Source organism: Taeniopygia guttata, chromosome 14 (assembly GCF_048771995.1).
Source record: "Taeniopygia guttata chromosome 14, bTaeGut7.mat, whole genome shotgun sequence".
NCBI classification, from domain to species: Eukaryota; Metazoa; Chordata; class Aves; order Passeriformes; family Estrildidae; genus Taeniopygia; species Taeniopygia guttata.
Genome location: NC_133039.1, coordinates 15,254,138 through 15,274,665, shown reverse-complemented (window position 1 = coordinate 15,274,665; position 20,528 = coordinate 15,254,138). Strand labels below are relative to the sequence as shown.

The 20,528-nt window shown below is 54.1% G+C and overlaps 1 protein-coding gene across 1 annotated transcript in view; it reads left to right on the top strand.

Annotated features, from left to right (window-relative positions):
* Window positions 1-20,528, top strand: part of ABCA3 (ATP binding cassette subfamily A member 3) — a 32,104-nt gene that overhangs the window by 8,549 nt on the left and 3,027 nt on the right. The window contains exons 4-30 of the mRNA XM_030285154.4: window positions 176-303; window positions 395-560; window positions 2,803-3,062; window positions 3,732-3,848; window positions 4,377-4,497; window positions 5,331-5,504; window positions 6,119-6,300; window positions 7,445-7,591; window positions 7,917-8,046; window positions 8,792-8,946; window positions 9,688-9,843; window positions 10,133-10,343; window positions 10,627-10,777; window positions 11,717-11,815; window positions 11,976-12,168; window positions 12,985-13,288; window positions 13,767-14,040; window positions 14,922-15,126; window positions 15,587-15,806; window positions 16,017-16,175; window positions 16,645-16,817; window positions 17,082-17,216; window positions 17,339-17,533; window positions 18,482-18,669; window positions 18,835-19,005; window positions 19,410-19,597; window positions 19,704-19,777. Of these exons, the coding sequence (XP_030141014.4) occupies window positions 176-303; window positions 395-560; window positions 2,803-3,062; window positions 3,732-3,848; window positions 4,377-4,497; window positions 5,331-5,504; window positions 6,119-6,300; window positions 7,445-7,591; window positions 7,917-8,046; window positions 8,792-8,946; window positions 9,688-9,843; window positions 10,133-10,343; window positions 10,627-10,777; window positions 11,717-11,815; window positions 11,976-12,168; window positions 12,985-13,288; window positions 13,767-14,040; window positions 14,922-15,126; window positions 15,587-15,806; window positions 16,017-16,175; window positions 16,645-16,817; window positions 17,082-17,216; window positions 17,339-17,533; window positions 18,482-18,669; window positions 18,835-19,005; window positions 19,410-19,597; window positions 19,704-19,777 (4,676 nt within the window). The remainder of the gene's footprint in view (window positions 1-175; window positions 304-394; window positions 561-2,802; window positions 3,063-3,731; window positions 3,849-4,376; window positions 4,498-5,330; window positions 5,505-6,118; window positions 6,301-7,444; window positions 7,592-7,916; window positions 8,047-8,791; window positions 8,947-9,687; window positions 9,844-10,132; window positions 10,344-10,626; window positions 10,778-11,716; window positions 11,816-11,975; window positions 12,169-12,984; window positions 13,289-13,766; window positions 14,041-14,921; window positions 15,127-15,586; window positions 15,807-16,016; window positions 16,176-16,644; window positions 16,818-17,081; window positions 17,217-17,338; window positions 17,534-18,481; window positions 18,670-18,834; window positions 19,006-19,409; window positions 19,598-19,703; window positions 19,778-20,528) is intronic.

Genomic DNA, 20,528 nt, shown 5'->3' with positions numbered 1-20,528 from the left:
ACGTCTGCATGCCCAGGATACAGGGCAGCATCCTGCGTAACTCCCCCGTGTGTGACAGCAGGCGTGGCGCATCCCTCCTGTCTGGACCCAGCGATGCTCCTGGGGATGGCTGAGCAGCAGTGCATGGTGCATTGCTGTGCCCTGTCCCTGCATCTCCCTGTTTCCCCCTCCACAGCTCAGGGCTTCCCCTCGGAGCGGGACTTCGAGGAGTACGTCAGGCTGGACAACCGCTCGGGCAGCGTCCTGGCCGCCGTGGTGTTCCGGCACCGCTTCCCGCAGGGCTCGGCCCCGCTGCCCCTCCAGGTGAGCCAGGGGAAGGTGGGACAGCCTCCCCCACCCAGGTGTCACCCGGGTGTCATTGCCACCTGTCCCACCCCCTCCGACCCTCCTGCAGGTGGAGTATGAGCTGCGCTTCAAGTACAGCCCGAGGAACGCCCCGCGCAGCGAGCAGACGGGGCTGAACCCCAACCTGGACCGGGACTGGCACACCGGGTACCTCTTCCCGCTCTTCCAGCTGCCCGGGCCCCGCGAGGCCAAGTTTGCTGATGGGGGCACACCAGGTGGGCACGGCTCAGGACGTGGGGTCGCCTTCCTACAGCGCCTGACAGGCTCTCAGCTTTTGAAAAAATAGGTTCATTTAAAAGAAATTATTAAATTCACTTAATTAGAATGAAGTATTGGTTTGTATTTATACCAGCATTAAATCTATATTTGTATAAGGTTTAATTATACAATTAAATTAATTGTATAATTAAATATATAATATAATTATAGATTTAATTATATATATTATAAATTAATTGTTCTATATTATTAATTAATTATACAATTAATTTAATTGTATAATTAATTAATAATTATATAAGTATATATAATTATATATTATATAATTATAAAAAATAATTAATTGTATCATTAATATAATTAATTATATAATTAAATTAATTAAACCATTAAATATTTGTTTATTATAAGCATATATTTATTTTATGTAAATATAAGCATTAAATATTTATTTGTATATTAATTTTTAAAATTTACATATTAATCTTTATTACTATATAAATAGTTAAATGGTTATGCTTTTCTATAGATGTTTATATTCAGTTTTGTGCATATATAAATAATTCATCAAATAATGACACAATTTTAAATTAATATTTAAATATTAAATAGTAACTATAGAGCTTCTTAATATTTATTTATATATTTATTAGAAATAATTATTATTTATAATTATAAAAATTATAATAATTATAAAAATTATTATAAATAATAATTTTATTTTTAAACTTTATTTTGTTGAATTATTTTTCATTACTTAGATGTACTTGGATTATATTTGCAATTTTGTCATATTCATTATAGCTATTCTTTATTTAAATTTTATCCTGTGACTTCATGGGCACTGCTTGGCCTCTGGGCACCTCTGCTGGGCAGGGTTGGATAAAAATAAATTTTTATTTGCATGAATAATTTTAAAATTTAATTTTTTCCCATTTCAATTTTTAATGGAAATTTTATTTCACTATCCAAACTGCCCCATGTTTATTGTACTGCTTAAGTACTTGAAAAGTAAATAGAGCAGTTCTGTGGTTTGCAGTGTTTAAGGGCAGGCAAACCACGAGCAGAGCATGAGCCAGCAGGGACACTGTTGGAACTGGTGCTGGCTTAGGACGGGATTTTTGGGAACTCCTCCTCTGGTGGCAAAGGGAATATTTCCCTCAGTGGGATTTCTCCCACTGTATTTGATTGCAGTGTCCAGGGAGAGTGAGGGTGAGGAAGTGGGCAAACAGGTTTTGCTTGCAGTGTGTAAATAAAGCAGAGCCCCAAAGTGTTTACTCAGTACATGAGTTAATATCAAACAAAGTTCCCAATCTCATAATTCTGCTGTTATCTTCTCTCTCTATGGGTCATTTTAGCCAACTGACTTTCAAAATGTTCATTTGGGGTTTTGTAAGAGAATTTAAGTTCCTGTTGAGGTAACATTTGACAGCAATTCCACTTAAAAATAAACTATTTTAATTTGTTTTGTTCTCTAAAGCTGTGTCAAGAGCAGTTTAGATTGGATATTAGGAAAAGGCTCTTCCCCCAGAGGGTGCTGGGCACTGCCCAGGCTCCCCAGGGAATGGGCACAGCCCCGAGGCTGCCGAGACTGCCAGAGCTCCAGGACTGTTTGGACAGCTCTCTCAGGGATGCACAGGGTAGAATTGTTGGGATGTCTGTGCAGGGCCAGGAGCTGGAGTCTCTGATCCATCCTTGTGGGTCCCTTCCCACTTGGGAGATGCTGTTGGGAAATTAAAATATTTTCAGTGTTTTCTAATGCACAAAAATTTACACCACACATGTGAGTCACAGGGTACACATTTTCTGACTACAGCCTGTGTAGTATTGTTTATTCTTCTGGTTTACAAAAAGAAAAAAGAGTGAAACACAAGCCCAGTGACCTGTGGTGGTTGATAGTGACTGAGAATCTCCCCATTGAACAGAGTTTTCCTGGCAGCTCCTTCTAAATGATGGTTTTGCAAGAACCTGGTTTGGTGTAGTGGAAGGTTACCCTGCACATGGCAGGATGTGGAACAAGATAAGTTTTAAGGTCCCTTCCAACCCAAACCAGCGATTCCATGAATTTGCTGTGGTGTCAGTCCTTCCCCGGTCCCCTGTGTCACAGTGATGCTGATATTGCTTTTCCTCTGCACTCCAGTGTTAGTCCCCTTTCCTCTTCCCATGCAATCCTTCCCACAAAGGCTGTTTGTCCCTCCGAACCCCGTCTCTATTCCCGGTGTGGTTCTTGCTGTGCAGGTTATCTCCGGGAGGGGTTCCTGGCGGTGCAGCACGCGGTGGACAGGGCCATCATGCAGTACCACGCCAGTGCCAGCTCTGCCAGCCTGCTGGAGAACATCACCGTGGTGGTGCAGCGCTTCCCCTTCCCTGCCTATGTCAACGACCTCTTCCTCCTGGCCATCCAGAACCAGCTGCCCTTGCTGCTCATGCTCAGCTTCACCTACACCTCGCTCAACATCGTCCGCGCCGTCGTCCATGAGAAGGAGAAGAAGCTGAAGGTGAGAGCTGGGATGTGCTCCCCTCCCTCTGCAGCTTTTCCCAATGGATGGTGTCTTTAGTTTAGGAACAAAATCCGTGCTGGCTGTAGAGCCAGTGAGCAGGAGGGGGAGATAGCAGCGGATTAGCAAGCCCCAGGGAAGAATGTTGCTAATCCTGCTGCCATGAGGAGGCTGGGCTCTCCTTGCTGTGCAACCCGGGGTGCTGGGACACAGGGATGGTGTTTCTCCTGGGCTGGGAGAGAGGGCAACATGTGTGATTTCCAGAGTTTGTGGATTCAAGAGTTCAGCCTGTTTGAAGGAAGGTTTTTGCCTTTTGTGCGTGTGCTGTGGGGGCAGCTGGAGCTCAGCCACGTGGTTACAACACCAGGACTTGGCTTCCCCCAGGGGTTGGGTGTCCTGCCCTGTGCTGAGTGGCCCTGGTGGCACCACTGGCACCCTGCTCTGGGTTTGGGCTCAGCCCCACTCTCTGGGAACTCCTGTAGTGGTGGCAGCCGTTGTTTGGGGAGGTGGGGGACACCATGCCATGTGATGGCTGGGCAGGACCACTCTGGTGGTGCCTGGGGCTGCCACCTCTTTGCTTGTGCCACGAGGCAAAGCCACCTGTGCTTCGCCCCAGCCGTGCCTGGAGAGTGTGGGTGCAGCCGTGGGTGACACTGTGACCTCCCACAGGAGTACATGCACATGATGGGCCTCAGCAACTGGTTGCACTGGAGCGCCTGGTTCCTCATGTTCTTCCTCTTCCTCCTGGTGTCTGTGTTCTTCGTCACTCTGCTCTTCTGTGTCAAGGTGAGCGTCTGTCCCCAGGCCACAAACTCTGTGCTGGCAAGGCAGAGGAATGACAGGGCCACTCTGCCATGAGACTGTCCTGGTGTCCCAGGGCTCCTCCAAAGAATTAGGGAATTTGGGTTTCCCAGACTGAAATGGGCAGTGCTGCCCCACAGTTGCAGCCATGGCAGGGGTGACTCCCCCCGGAGGAAGGTGGTGATTGGAGCCCAGGGACACGGCATGCAGAGCATGCAGAGCAGGACCACCCTGCTCCCACAGCCTCTGCAGGGCCTTGAGCTCTCCCCTCTGCATGTGCCCACCCAGGGGAAACAGGAGGGGGCTGTCTGCATGTTGGCCAGGGTGTCCCCTGCCCCGCAGGCTGCATCCCACCAGGGCAATCTGTATTTCCTCCCTCTGGAGTGGTCTGGGAGTTTCGGGGTGTTCTCACCCATCTCAGTTTGTCTCCATCACTTGGAGAACATCAGGTCTGTGCTGCTAAAGCCACGGCTGCCTCCAGCAGCTCTGGGCTTCACAAGGTTTTCTTGGCAGGTGAGCGAACAGGGAGCGGTGCTCACCAACAGTGACCCCACCCTGGTGTTCACCTTCCTCGCCATCTTCTCCATCTCCTCCATCTCCTTCAACTTCATGGTGAGCACCTTCTTCTCACGAGGTGAGTCCCCCCACGCTGCCTCCTTTTGTTACTGACCCCTTTGACTTGTGGAGGAGGCATTTCTTCCCATTTTTGGCTGCATTTTCTGCACAGTGTGTGGAAAGGGATGTGGGTACTGTTGCTTCCCAAAACAGAGCAGGTCCAAGGGCTGGAGCCCCTCTACTCTGGAGACAAGCTGGAAAAGCTGGAGGTGTTCACCTGGAGAGAAGGCTCCAGGGAGAGCTCAGAGCCCCTTCCAGGACCTAAAGGGGCTCCAGGAGAGCTGGGGACTTGAGACAAGGGCCTGGAGGGACAGGACAAGGGGGAATGGTTTCCTACTGCTAGAGGGCAGGGTTAGGTGGGCTGTTGGGAAGGAATCGTTCCCTGTGAGGGTGGAGAGGCCCTGGCACAGGTGCCCAGAGAAGCTGTGGCTGTCCCTGGATCCCTGGCAGTGCCCAAGATCAGGCTGGATGGGGTTTGGAGCAACCTGGGATAGTGGAAGGTGTCCGTGCCCATGGCAGGGGGTGGAGTGAGATGGTCTTTAATGTCCCTTCCAACCCAGCCCATTCCCTGCTACTATGACCAGCTCCTGTCTTAGGGCCTCATCTGGCTGGCTTGACCCCAGATTCTGCTCTGGGATGAGTGGGGGGCTTCTGCAGTTGCCTCCATGGGGTTGGGGTTGGGGTTGGGGTCAGGCTTCTGCCTTGCTGTGGGGTGTGGGTGTGTCCTTGTCCTGCCCCCACATAACTGCGCTTTGTGCACAAATCCGGAATGTCCCTGGGTGGGAAGCTGGTGAGGAGTGCTGGGTGGCATCACCCTGACGCTTTCCCTCCCGCTTTTCCCTGTGCTGGCAGCAAACGTTGCGGCTGCCGCTGGCGGCTTCCTCTACTTCTTCTCCTACATCCCCTACTTCTTCATCTCGCCACGCTACGACCTGATGTCCCACAGCCAGAAGCTGGCATCCTGCCTCATCTCCAATGTGGCCATGGCCATGGGGGCGCAGCTCATCGGCATGTTTGAAGGGAAAGGTGAGCAGGACCATCTGTTCCTGGGGAGAGGAGCATCCCCTTCCTGTCAGCCTGATACTGTGGTGGGGTGGGACTGGTTTGGTGAGGAGACATTGGAGAGAAGAAGCAATTTCCTTCTTCTTACTAGAGCTGATTGCTCCCATGCCAGGGCTCTCCAAACTTGTGCCTATGCTCCTGGGCTGTGCAAAATGCCATCCTCACTTCAATTACCAAAGGAATTCTGTTCTAATGGATGGGAACCATTGCGTTTCCTACTTCACGATATATATCCTTAATTTCTTTAATTGAAAAGAGTCTGTTGTTGGTTCCATGCAGAACCATGCATTTACTAGGTGTGGCAGTAGCTCGGTGGCTGTAATGATTGGAGGGGTGATGCTGGAGAAGGGATTGTTTCTTCCCAGGCAGTGGCTGAGAATGGCATGGAGGGAGCATCGTGGGGTGGGGAGCCTCGAGGTGTCAGTGCCTCTTTTCCCTCCATCTGCAGAGGACCATAGGGCTGTGCAGGTGCTCTGATTAGGGAGCTGTGAGCTGGCAGAGGGGCTGCTCTCTGCCAGTCCTGGAGAAGATGGTCCTCCTGGGGATGCAGAGATAGCAGTGTCCCATGTGCCTTGCAGGGACTGGCATCCAGTGGAGGGACCTCATGAAGCCTGTCAGCGTGGATGACAACTTCACCTTGGCCCATGTGCTGGGGATGCTGCTCCTGGACTCGGTGCTGTATGGCGTGGTGGCCTGGTATGTGGAGGCCGTGTTCCCTGGGGAGTACGGTGTGCCACAGCCCTGGTACTTCTTCCTCACGGTGAGCACTGCTTGCACCCCTTCCCTGGGCTTGGGGGGCATCACCTGGGACAGTCACCACTTCTGTGCCGTGCAGTAGGCTAGTTTGATGGGTGAGGGTGGCACCATCTGACCTCCAAAACCATGGGGTCTGCAGCATGTCCTCACTGAAGGCTGATGCAGCTGTAGCTTTTTACTGTGGATGAAGGTCGTCTTGGCTTTAAAGCTCTCTCCCAGCACTTCTGGCATGCAGGGTGTTCTTAAATGTCTCCAGGCCCAAGCAAAGGCATTGGAGAGAATCCCCAGGTGGAAGCAACCAGATCCATCTATTGACACCCGTGAGCACTGCCATGAGGTGGGCATGGGTGACCTGTGTCCCACTGCCAGCCGCCACGTGCCAGGGGGTGGGTGACAACTGTCATCCCCTCAGCCGATCCACCCTCGCTCAGCCAAGCCAAACACTTGGCGTCACCCTCTGCAGCTGCAGTGGGCACTGCGGCTACACGGCTGCAGACAGAATATATTCTGTTTGGAGATGGATCCTTTGTTATTTGATAGAGAGGCTTTTCCTTCTCCCTTCCAAATTCCTCATCTCAGAGTGGTTTCACTCCAGCATCTCACTCCCTCTTGCAGTCAGACCAGGGAAACAGAGATGCAGCCATTGACAAAAGCTGGCTTTGCATCCAGGAGTTATTGAATTGTTATTCCCACTGGGATTTAAGGTCCCAAACACTTAGTTTTATTCCTAGAGAGCCATGTCAAAAAAAAGAAACTGAAACTGCAGCAGCTGGACCCCAGGCTGTGTTTAGTGTTTCTCAGGGGTTTTGGAGGGGGTGGTCATCCACGGGCTCTCCTGGGCAGGATGATTCTGCCTGAGTGATTTTACTTCTCAGTGGAATTTCTTCCATGGAGATGAAGATGCAGAAAAGCTGCTGTGTAAGCACAGGCAGTCCTGCTGTAAGGGAGAGATGGGGGAAGGCAGGAGGAGCTGTTCCACTGTGTCAGCCCTGCCTGCTGAAGATGTTCTGGTTGGTAATTCCCAGGCCAAGGAGAGCAGTCTGGGAGATCCTTGGGAGGTGTCTGTGGGAGGAGGAGAGTGGCCAAGGCTGGGATAGAGAGATGGGCTCTGCCTGTGCCTGATTTCTGTCTCTCCCTTCCTCCATCAGCCCTCGTACTGGTGCGGGCGGCCCAGGACTGTTGTGGGGAAAGAGAAGGAGGAGGAGGAGGACCCTGAGAAAGCCCTGAAGAGTCAGTACATTGAGGAGGAACCAGCTGACCTCGTGTCAGGCATCAAAATAAAGCACCTGTCCAAGGTACTGACTGCTCAGCAGAGCACAAACACACCATAATGTTGGTTTTGTAAAATCGATGGCTGCAGGCAGCTTCTGTATCCTTGTGCTGCCCTGGGGCTGGGTATGGCTCTTCCCCAGAGCTGGCTGCATTTTGTGGTGGGATGCAGTGCTGCGCACTTAGAGATGCGGTGACATCTGTATTTAACTTGTTGACATCTGAATTTAACCTGAATTAGACCTGTTGTCTCCTGGTAACACCCCGTGAGCATCCCAGGCTTTGCCTGCTGGATAGAGCTGAGGCACTTGCCTGAAGCACAGCACCAATTCACAGACTTGATCTCCACAGGTCTTCAAAGTGGGGAACAAGACAAAAGAGGCAGTGAAGGACCTGACAGTGAACATGTACGAGGGGCAGATCACCGTCCTGTTGGGACACAATGGTGCTGGGAAGACCACCACTCTGTCCATGCTCACAGGTAGGAGTATGCTGCTGCAAGAACTGATGGCTTTACTCTCAAAGAAGAGCAAGACCCTGTCTCTGAGGGCAGGGAGGGGTTTTCGATCTTCCTTGGAGCAATTTCAGTTTCCTGAGCTATTGGCTGGGAGTGCCAGGTTAGTGAGAGGGAGATGGAAGGAGCATGGGGGTGTCCCTGGTCAGCACTCTACAAGAGTGGAACCAGCCAGTGGGTGAAATGGCAGCCAGGATTTGTGCTGGAGAGCTGTGAGAAGAGACTGGACCTGCTGTAGGATTGCTCTCTGTAGGCTTTGCCATGGTAACACAGATAAGGTGGAACTGGTGTTTGTCATTCTTGATCTACTGGGCTCCAGGATACCTATTTTGGCAGGATGGACACAGTGACCTTTGATGGTCCTCTGCTGTTCTCTATTGCTCTGAGCTGCTCTTGGCAACTCGGGAGGCTCATGGGACATTCCTGGAACTCTGCCCTGGCCCTGCCTGGCTCTCTGCAAGGCTCAGAACCATGTTTGACCTGCCTGTTCCTCTCCTTTCTGCACTGGTGGCCCAGTTCCCACCTATGGGCACCCTGCAGCCCATCCTGTGGGCAGGGGGAAGCTGTTGTATCCCAGCCTGAGCACGAGACAAACTTGCTCTGCCTTTTGGCAGAAAGGTGGCAGGGGGGAATACTCATCAGGACCCTCCACATTTCCACTGGCTCTTTGCCACTGAGGTCACCCTGAGCTGCTGTGTGCTGCTCCCCACAGGTCTGCACTCCCCGACAGGCGGGCAGGCCTACATCAATGGCTACGAGATCTCCCAGGACATGGTCCTGATCCGCCGCAGCCTGGGGCTGTGTCCCCAGCACGACGTCCTCTTCGACAGCATGACAGTGGAAGAGCACCTCCACTTCTATGCAGGGGTGAGCCTGGCACTGTGCAGGGAGACAGCCCTGGGGGTGGCACCTGGGCTCCTGGAGGTGGGGAAGTGTGGTGAGATATATCAAGTGGGTCCAAAAATGGTCTGAAGGTGGAACACCTCTGCTCTAGGGTCAGGCTGGGAGAGCTGGGGGTGTTCATCTGGAGAAGAGAAGGCTCCAGGGTGACCTTGGAGCCTCTTGCAGTGACTACAGGGGTTCCAGGAGAGGGATTTTGGATAAGGGCCTGGGATGACAAGATAAAAAGGAATGGTTTCACACTGAGTGCAAGGTTAAACGGGATATACACAAGAAATTCTTCCCTGTAAGGGTAGTGAGGCCCTGGCACAGGTTACCTGGAGAAGCTGTGGCTGCCTCTGGATCCCTGGAAGTGTCCAGGGCCAGGTTGGACAGGACTTGGAGCACCCTGGGATAGTGGAAGATGTCCCTGCCCTTGGCCTAAATTATCTTTAAGGACCCTTCCAACCGAAGCTATTCTGTGATTCCATGATAAGCAGAACAGCCCTTGCATCCTCTTCCCACCTCATCTGCGGGCTGGTGGAGGAGTGGAGAGTCTCAGATAGCACAACTCCATGCAGCCACTCCCACCAGCTGTGCCAGCTCCTGCAGGGGTGGGCAGGGTCCATCTCTGCTTCCCCACTTTCCTGTCTGCGTATGGAATAGGGAGTTTGGTGGGGTTTGGCAGCCCTGCAGGTGGGCTCATCCCTCCCTTCCCATGTCTGGCAGCTGAAGGGATACCCAGCCTCCAAGTGTCCTGAGGAGATCAACCACATCCTGAGGATCCTCAGCCTGGAGGACAAGCGCCGTTCCCTGAGCAAGGCTCTCTCCGGGGGCATGAAGCGCAAGCTGTCCATCGGCATCGCCCTCATCGGGGACTCCAAGGCAGGTGGCTTTGCTGGGCTCACCTCACACCTGGGGCCAGTGCAGGTCCTTGGGCTGGCTCTGAGGCTGTTCCTCGTCTGTGGTGAGCCAGTGGGAGAAGCAAGGACAGCAGCGAGCGAGCAGGAGCATCCCCACTCCGAGGGTCATGCCCTGAGGCTCTGCTGTCTGGTAGCTGCTCCCAAATCATTGCTGTGAGGCCAAGGCTCTTCCTGGGCCCTGAGGTTGTCCCCTCCTGTGCTGCTGGGCCTCCCTCAGCCCTTTCTGACCTGCTCCCATCTCCTGAGTGCAGGTGGTGATGCTCGATGAGCCCACGTCGGGGATGGACCCAGCCTCCCGCAGAGCCACGTGGGATCTTCTGCAGCAGCAGAGGAGCAACAGAACCATCCTGCTGACCACTCACTTCATGGACGAGGCAGACCTGCTGGGGGACCGCATAGCCATCATGGCCAAGGGCGAGCTGCAGTGCTGCGGCTCCTCGCTCTTCCTCAAGCGCAAATACGGTACGGGAGCAGAGCAGGCTGTGCTCCGTGTCTTCTCCTGGCCAGGGAGGAGCAGGAGGGGTAGAGAGAGCAGGGAGGGGATCCATTGCTCCTTGCCTGATGGCTGGTTGCTCCCCATCCTGCTGTTTAGCCTCTCCTGGGGCCCATCCCCATATTTGTTCTTGCATCGTGTCCATGTCTGGTGCAAAGCAGTGCGTGTGCATCCCTCTCCATTCCAGCCCCTGCCCAGGCTGGGCTGGACTGGGACTGACCCTGCCCTCCCTTCTCTGGTGGCTCCCCCCAGGGGCAGGATATCACATGGTGATGGTGAAGGAGCCCTACTGCAACCTGGGGGAGATCTCCCGCCTCATCTGCCAGTACGTGCCCAATGCCACCATGGAGAGTAATGCCGGGGCAGAGCTGTCCTTCATCCTGCCCAAGGAGAGCACACACAGGTAACGACATTGTCCTCTGCTGCCCCTCCCTGGGGGTCCCCTTGTCCTCACACACTGTCTCACAGGCGTGCTGGAAGGGGGAGCTGCTCCCTGCATTCAGCACTGGCCATGGAAAGTGGGATTCAGCTCCTCCTGTAGTGCTGAGGGTGGCACACGTGAGGCAGGATGTTCTGGCTCTGAAATCAGATCTGGGGACCCAGGAGGTCAGGGGAGCTGATTGTCTCCATCTGCTCTGTTCTCTTGAGACCCCTCCTGCATTGCTCCCTCCCGGTCTGGAGGCACCAGCAGGAGGATGTGGAGCTCCTGGAACAAGTCCATGGAGGCCAAGGGCTGGAGCCTCTCTGTTTTGGACTCAGGCTGGGAGAGCTGGGGGTGCTCACCTGGAGAAGAGAAGGCTCCAGGGACAACTCAGAGCCCCTTCCAGGGCATAAAGGGGCTCAAGAAGAGCTGAAGAGGGATTTGGGACAGGACAAGGGAGAATGGCTTCCCACTGGCAGAGGGCAGGGTTAGATGGGATATTGGGAAAGAATTCTTGACTGTGAGAGTGGGCAGGCCCTGGCACAGGGTGTCCGGAGAAGCTGTGGCTGTCCCTGGATCCCTGGAAATGTCCAAGGCCAAACTCAACGTCGTTTGGAGCACCCTGGGATAGTGGAAGGTGTCCCTGCCCATGGTAGGGGGTGGAACGAGATGGTCAGTAAGGTTCATTCCAAACTCAAACCCTTTTGTGTTTCCATGATTGTGTGATAGCTGAGGCAAGAACGAACAGCCAGTGGAGACCAAAATCTGCCTTTGGGGACAGTGGAGTGCTCAATGCCACAGGTCGCCCTGCAGTTGGATGCAAGACTCCAGCCAGCTGCAGGACTGATGCCCAGAGGGTCTTTACCCCTGAGTGCCCCCTCCCACGAGTGTCAGTGTCTGATGTCTCCCTTCTCTGCTCAGGTTTGAGGCCCTGTTCACGGAGCTGGAGCAGAGGCGGGAGGAGCTGGGCATTGCCAGCTATGGCGCCTCAGTCACCACCATGGAGGAGGTGTTCCTCAGGTAGGCAGGGGGGTGACCAGTGCCCGTGTGCTTTGGTGCTGTCCAGCACTGCCCTCCGGGGCACTTGTTGGCTTTGGTCTCTTGGCATTGGCTCCCCCAGCTCAGAACAGCTGTATCCTGCCTGGATCTGTTTCACCACCCGCTTTCCCTCCTGGCACAGGGTTGGGAAGCTCGTGGACTCCAGCATGGATATCCAGGCCATCCAGCTGCCTGCCCTGCAGTACCAGCACGAGAGACGCTCCAACGACTGGGCCGTGGATGACTCCAGCAGCCTGAGCGGCATGACGGACATGACGGATGACAGCGGCGCGCTCATTACTGAGGACTGCTCCAGCATCAAGCTCAACACGGGGGTGAGTGCTGGGGGTCAGTGCAGCAGGAACGGGGAGGGGACTGTGAAAGGAGGGCTTTGAAGTAGGGTTACCAGGTGGAGCCTCCCCCAGGGTTGCTCTTGTTGTGTGTGGTTTGGAACATTGAATTGAAGTTCAAGTTAAGACAAATTATTTTTAGGGTTAGTAGGGTTTCTTTTCACCTTAATCTTGGGATCCGAGTTGCTCTTTGAGGTGATCTAATGTGGTTTTCCACCTGCCATTGTTCCATCATTGGGGTTTTCCAGAAGGAAGATGAGAAAATCCATCTTCCTTCCCTCACTGGGCTCGTGTTCCAGTTCCCTGGCAGCCCTTCATGCCCTGCTGCTTCAGCACCTGTGGTCAATATCCCTTGTCTTCTCAAGGGCAGATCTCAAAGGCAGAGGGGGAGGAGGATGTTTCTGGGTTTGAAAAGCACAGAGGGTGTTTGCAGGGGCTGGGCTGGGCACTCGCAGGTGCTCACCCGGTTGCTCTGGCTGACACCTGCCCTGTAGTAATCCTCTTTGGGAGCCTCAGCTGCTGGGAGGTGGAGGAAGGTAAAGATCATGGCTAAAGCTGCTTTTAACACCTGGGATCTCAAAGTGACTGTGTCTCATTCAGAAGCCATGGAGTTGGATGAGCTGGAGCTGGGCAGCTGCCCTGCTAATCCCTCGATAGGCTGAGCTGGAGAGGAGGCTCTCCTGCGGGCTGGCAGGTGCACAAAGGATGGCAGTGGTTTGGGGTCATCTTCCACATCAGCTGCATGGGGTGGCATGTCCAGAGCTGGCAGGGCTCACCATCACCTGGCCTCTCCCCTCGCAGTTCTACCTGTGCTGCCAGCAGTTCTACGCCATGTTCATGAAGCGGGCCATGTACAGCTGGCGCAACTGGAAGATGGTGGCGGCGCAGTTCCTCGTGCCTCTGATCTTCACTGCCTTTGCCCTCGTCGTGGCCAAGACCTTCCCGGGCCCGCGGGACTCGTCCCAGCTGCGGCTGACGCTGGAGCCCTACGGCCGGACCGTCGTGCCTTTCTCGGTGTCGGGCGCCGCGGGGCTGCCGCAGCGGCTGGCGGAGCAGTACGCAGAGCTGCTGGATGCCCAGCGCCAGTCACCGCTGGAGGTGCTGGGTGAGGGCTCAGGGAGCGCCCCTGGCGCAGGTGGTGCCTGACAGGGTGTCCAAAGGCCACTGGTGTGAGTGGTTTAGGTCCCAGCTGCGGCGTATCCGATGCTTTCTTGCTCGGGAGTGTCGCATCATTGGCAGGTCCTCTCCTCACCTGAGCAGAGCTGTCTTCTCCATAGTCCCATGTTTGTGGCCACTGGAACAGGCTCCACAGGGAATAGTCATGGTCCCAGTGCTCCCAGAGCTCAAGGAGCTTTGGACAATGTTCTCAGGTGGGATTGTTGTGGTGTCCTGTGCACAGCCAGGAGTTGAACTTGACGATCCTTGTGGGTCCTTTTCAACTCAGGAGATTCTATGGATGTGTGTTTCTGTGATCAGGACTAGGGTGGGCCACCAGGGCTGAGTCTGTTTGGGATCTTTTCCAGTTGGCCTCAGTTAGCTCTGGTGTGATGGAGCCTGCCTGTAACAGCAGTGGTGTTTGGCAGGTGGGCTGGAGGAGTACCTCATCTCCCGAGCCTTGGAGGAAGGAGGAGCCTTCAACGAGCACTACATCGCAGCCGCCTCCTTTGAGGGCGCCGGGAACCGCACGCTGGTCACGGCGCTCTTCAACAACCAGGCCTACCACTCCCCGGCCACCGCCCTGATGCTGGCCGACAACGCCGTCCTCAGGCTGCTGGCGGGCCCCAACGCCTCCATCACCGTCACCAACTACCCCCAGCCCCGCAACATCACCGAGAAGGCCAAGGACCAGCTCATGGAGTACGTGTGGTGATGGCATAGGCTCGCTTTCCTGCTAGGGCTCCCACGGGTGCAGGTTGTCTTGGTTGTGCTGGGCTCAGTGGAAGAGCCAGGCTGGAGCTTCTTAGACCCAAATGTAGCTGTGATTGCACTCAGGAAGTCTGTGCAGCAAAGCTGTGGAGATGACTTCCCTGCTGAGCCTGTCAGCCACATCACCACATCCACATCTCAGGCTGGCTGTTCCCCTGAAGATACTGGATGGGGTTGGTTTCTACTGAGTGCTCATAGCAGGGCAGGCCATGTGGCCATGCTCTTTACAACACCCCACATCCAGGGCCTCTGAACCTCACCTCGACCAGAGGGGCCATGTCTGGGACCTCACTGAGGCAGGCTGCAGGTTTGTGGTGTGCAGGGTGGGCTGTGCCTGGGGGATGGCTGTCTCCCTTGAGTGTTTCTTCAGCATGTTGGCAAAATGTAGCCTCTTCAAGAAGCCCGGTGTGGGTGTGCTGGCCACAGCTTTCTCAAGAGTGGCAGCAGAGAGGCAGGTGCTCTGCTCTCTGCGACCAGAGACAGGACCCAAAGGAATGGCTGAAGCTGTGTCAGGGAAGGGTTAAGCTGAAAATCAAGAAGTTTCTTCCACCAAAGAATGCTGGGGCACTGCGCAGGCTCCCCAGGGAACGGTCATGGTTTCAAGGCTGCCAGAGCTCCAGGAGCGTTTGGACAATACTCTCAGGGATGCACAGGGTGGGATTGTTGGGGTGTCTGTACAGGGCCAGGAGCTGGACTGGATGATCCCTGTGGGTCCTGTCTGAGACTATTCTATGATTCTATGCTGTCCTGTGTACCCTCAGCACTGGTTTGCTGAGGTGTCCCTGCCCTAATGTGTCCCCCTGTCCCCACAGGGGCCAGACTGGGTTTGCCATTGCTATCAACCTGCTGTATGGAATGGCCTCTCTCGCCAGCACCTTCGCGCTGCTGCTGGTCAGCGAACGCGCCATCAAGGCCAAGCACGTCCAGTTCGTCAGTGGCGTTTATGTGGTCAACTTCTGGCTTTCTGCCCTGCTCTGGGACATCATCAACTTCCTCATCCCTTGTGCTCTGATGTTGGTGAGTCACCCCTGGCACCCCAGTGCCTTCCTCCTTGGTGGGAGTGCTGGGCGCTGCTCCTCTGGGATGTGTGTGGGTGCAGGGAGAAGGACAAGGCCACTGGCCAGCCTTGTCTCTGTAGAAAAGGACCTGCAAGAAAGCTGTCCCTTGGTCCTGCTGGGAGCTGGACCATGGCCAACCATCTGGGTCAGTGTCCTCTGGCAGCTGAACACTCTGCTGTTGGGACTAGAAAATGTTAAATCCATGGGATCTTGGAGAGGAATTCCCCAGATCTGCCCTTCTGCATCTCAGTCTGCAGAAGGGGCCTCCCCTGGGGACAGCCATGGGCTGCTGGTAGGACCCATCTATGAGGGGCTGTCAGGGTCAGTGCAGTGCTGATATTACCCTGGGCCGCTGGGACAAGGAGACATCACCTGAGGTCAAGCCAAACGTGCCTTCTCCCCACATTGCTGTGCCCCAGGTGATATTCCAAGCCTTCAACGTGCAAGCCTTCACCCAGGACAGCCACCTCGTTGATGTGATGCTGATCTTCCTCCTTTATGGCTGGGCCATCATCCCCCTCATGTACCTCCTCAGCTTCTTCTTCTCGGTAGCAGCCACAGCCTACACCCGTCTCACCATCTTCAACATCCTCTCGGGCACCGCCACCTTCCTCGCCGTCACCATCATGAGCATCCCAGGTGGGTCACTGCCCTCTGTACCTGCCCAGCCCCCAGGGGGGCTCTCTGATCCCAGGGCTGGGCCCACAATAGCCATAAAACACTACAACAGTCCATTCTCGCTCATTAAATGTGACTAAATATTTGGTTTCCCTCTAAACGTGGCAGTAGCAGGGCTTTATCCACCAAACCAGCAATCTCTAATCCATTGATCCACCTGTTCTCTTTCAGAGCTGGGCTTAGTGGACCTCTCCAAAACCCTGGATAAAGTTTTTCTCATCTTACCCAATTACTGCTTGGGCCAGTGCATCAGTGACTTCTACCAGAACTACGAGTTCATTCAGTTCTGCACCTCCTCTGTTGAAGCCATCTTCATCTGCAAGGCCTTCAGTGAGTCTCTGCATCCTCACCTGGCCAACCTCCACAGCATCACTGGGGGGTTGTGTGGGGTGGGTGGTGGAACTGGGCAGTGCCATGGGGCCTCTGCCTGGGCAGTAGCTGCAGGTATCATTTTAGAGCAAAAACTGGGCAGCATATTACAGCATACATAGGAAAACATTCCTTAACTGGACCACCTTACTCATGATTTGGAAGAAAAATGTGTGCTAGGGGAAGTTTCAAAGATGAGTAAAGAAATCCCAATCCAAAGATTTGTGTCCTCTGCCTGCCTCCACTGGGCATCTTCTGCCAGATCCACTGCAGACCCAAATCCTCCTGTGGGAAGCATTGGAAAGAGCTGTGGGCATGGAGCCAGTGTGGCAAAGCTTTGCGCTCACAGCCTCCTCTGGAGTTTATCTGCTTATTTGCCCCTCCCCAAAGTATGGATTGATCCTGGAGTTGATTTTGTTCCCTCTTTCAGATATCAGTTATCAGATGAACTACTTTTCCTGGGAGACCCCTGGGATTGGGCGGTACCTGACCTCCTTGGCCATCCAGGGTTTCTCCTTCCTCTTCCTCCTCTTCCTCATTGAGGCAAACCTACTCTGGAGACTGAGAACTCTGGTCTGTGGCATCTGCAGGCGGCGGAAATGGGTGAGTGAAGCACATGGGAGGGAGCTGTGCCCTCCAAGCCCAGCCCAGGAGTCCCTGTGAGCTGGGCTTGGAGGGCACCTAAATCCTCATCTCCTAAATCCTCTTCCCAGGGAGCATCCCTGGAGCTTGGAGGAGCCAATCCTGTTAAGTGTATGGATTGGCAAAGGGAATGAGGCATCCCCTGCCAGGGCTGGGGACACTGGAGGAGCCCATTCATCCCCCAGCATCCAGGTGACGCAGAGTGTGTCTTCCCCCTGTGTTCAGGTGGCCCTGCTGAACAGGGTGTCTGTGCTGCCAGAGGACAGGGACGTGGCAGATGAGAGAAAGAAGGTTTTGGAGTCACCACCAGAACTGCTGTCATCTCTCAGCAGCCCTCTGGTCATCAAGGAGCTCACCAAGGTGAGGCGAGATGACCTGAGCATCCTGCTGCCACCTGAGCCGTGTCCTCTGGGGCTGGCAAAGCCACCGCTGCCTTGCCGTGCCATGGGGCACTGACACAGCTCGTGTGTGCTCTGCTCCAGGTCTATGACAGCCGGGAGTCCCTGCTGGCAGTGGACAGGATCTCCTTGGCCGTCAGCAAAGGGGAGTGCTTTGGTCTCCTTGGCTTCAACGGAGCGGGCAAAACCACCACCTTCAAGATGCTGACGGGTGACGAGAGCATCACATCGGGGGACGCCTTTGTGGATGGCCACAGCATTCTGGCCAACATCAAGAAGGTACCCAAGGCTGCCGGGGCAAGGGTGGTGGTGCAGACCATCCTGTATTTGGCTGGGCTGAGCCACGTTGCAGGTGCCTCCAAGAGGACATGGCTGCAGTTCCAGAGGCAGAGACAGTATCCCGGGGACATTGTGTCCTTGGCTGGCTCAGCTGTCCATTATGTGGCCATGTGGAAGCAGTCTCCTCTCCACTGGGATTACAGATGTGATACAAATGGAAGCCAAACCTGGTGAGGGTAGCAAACACTTCATCAAAGGGGTTTTATCTCCATAGTTGGAAATGTGGAAAATATTAAAAGATAGTGTCGAAAATGAGTGTATCAACCTTTCCAGACCTCTGCTAGGGTTGTCCTTGCTGGGAATTGCCCACTCCCTTTGGAAGGGGAAGAGATGAGCAGGGCTTGGGCTTTTGGTCCAGTTCTTCCTCTACCACTGTCCCAGATATCACAGAATATTCTGATTTGGGAGGGACTCACAAGGACCATCAACTCCAACTCTTAAGTGAATAGGGATCCCGGACAAGTTCCGACATGAAGAACATTCCTTGAGAGCATACCCCAGATTGATTCCTTCCCTGAAACTGCCTTCTCTCATGCTCTTGTCCCTGGAAGCAACAAGGACATGGGGGAAAGTACCAGGCTCCACAGCGCTTTCCTTCTGAGAGCCTGGGCACCCCAAAATGGTCCCTCACAGTGAGGAACCAGCTTGGCAGAGGCATTGTGAGCCCACCCAGTTGCTGTCCAGAGACACATCTGTCCATCCACGTCAGCCCGGCTGAAAAGCTCCAGGAGGCATTTCCCTCTCGTTCCACCCATGGTTTCAGAGCTGCCATCGCTCTGAGCGAAACCCCCGAGAGGAGCAGCAAAGCAAAGCCAGCCACCCGTGGGTGCTCAGGGACCTGCAGCTCAGAGCCCTGGGCTGATTGCCGTGCGCTCCTCTCGGCCCAAGGTGCAGCAGCGGATCGGGTACTGCCCGCAGTTCGACGCCCTCCTGGAGCACATGACGGGGCGCGAGACGCTGAGCATGTACGCGCGGCTGCGCGGCATCCCCGAGCGCTACATCGGCAGCTGCGTGGAGAACATGCTGCGGGGGCTGCTCCTGGAGCCACACGCCGACAAGCTCGTCAGGACCTACAGGTGAGAGCAGGCGTGGGCAAACCGCTGCCCCTCCTCTTGCACGCTGCTCCCTGTGCTCTCTGTGGCGCTCTGTCCCCATTCCTCGCTCCCGTTTGCACCTGAAGGTTCAATTTGATGATCTCGCGGGTCGTTTCCAACCTGAATGATTGTGTGATTCCTTTGCAGCGGTGGGAACAAGCGGAAGCTGAGTGCTGGCATTGCCCTCATCGGTGGCCCCCCTGTGATCTTCCTGGATGAGCCCTCCACTGGCATGGACCCCGTGGCCCGGCGCTTGCTCTGGGATGCAGTGACACGGACACGGGAGTGTGGCAAATCCATCATCTTCACCTCTCACAGGTGACACTTACCTGGATAGGTCTTAGCATGAGAGATCAGGGACAGTGGTGGGATCCAAGGGATGGGACACACCTCCAGGGCTTGGTGGGTGGGCATACACTGCCTGCAGCCAGTGGCTGGCTTTACCCAAATCTCCCTCCTCGAAGAGTCCAGAGAGAAAGGAATACACCTCCAGCCACTTCCCAGAAGCTTCTGCTTCTTGTCCTGGTGCTTATGTGCCCAGAGAAGCTGTGGCTGCCCCATTCCTGGAAGCATTCGGGGGCATGCTGGACAGGGTTTGGAGCAGCCTGTTCTAGTGGCAGGTGTCCCTGCCCATGGCAGGGGGTGGAACAAGGTGAGCTTTAAGGTTCCTTCCAACCCAGACCATCCTGGGATTCTCTGAACGAGTCCTCTTCTCCCTGCAGCATGGAGGAGTGCGAGGCGCTGTGCACACGATTGGCCATCATGGTGAACGGGCAGTTCAAGTGCCTAGGCAGCCCCCAGCACCTCAAAAGCAAGTTTGGTAGTGGATACACCTTGCTGGCCAAAACCCGGAGTGAGGAGGAGGGTGAGCTGCAGGCCTTCAGGGCCTTCGTGGAGAAGACTTTTCCAGGTACCGTGAGCTGCTGGAGTGGTTGCTCCCGGAGCAGGGGCAGGGTGCTGGGTGTGAACTTCAGCACCTTCCCTAACACAGAGCCTCTCCCTGCTCAATTCCCCAGGCAGTGTCCTGAAGCACGAGCACCAGGGCATGGTGCATTACCACTTGACCAACAAGAACCTCAGCTGGGCACAGGTAAGGGGGCGCTGAGAACCCTTCTCCTGCGCCTTCCCATGTTCTTGGTGCTTTGCTTTCAGTGGTGCATCCTCCCCACGCTGCATTGCACTGTGGGAATGTGGCATGGGTGGGCATGACTTCCCTGTGCTGACACCTCCCTGCTCCTGCCCCTCAGCTCCAGGAGCCCCTTGGCAGTGGCTTCAGACGGTGCCTCGTAGGCACCATGTGGTCCCACCGGGCTGTGGGTGGTGGCTTTCCCCAGCCACTGATCCTGAGGGATCCTAGCTCAGGGACACCAATCCATACAAACCCACAGTACAGATACTGTATGTAACCCTTTGCATACAGTATACGGAGTTATGTATAGAGTGTACCTAGTATATCTCTCTTATATACTGTCTACATGTGCATTATCTATATGTAAATACATGTATACTACAGAGATATTCATAGTGTACAGATAGTTCTCATATGCGGTATCTGAGTATATATATATATTTATCTGTACATTACATGCACTGGATGTAGTGTATATCATATACTGTATATGGTAAATATACAGTATATAATATGTACTCGATAGTGTATGTGGTATTGGTAATTATATAGATTGTATAGATTATATACTCTGCAGTATATATTCTTTATATCAAGTAGTATATAGAATATATATAGAGAGAGTACATAGTATAGAGATTATATTAAAACTATGTATAGGATTATATAAAAACTGGACTGAGTTTATAAATATGTGTATTATATGTAGCTC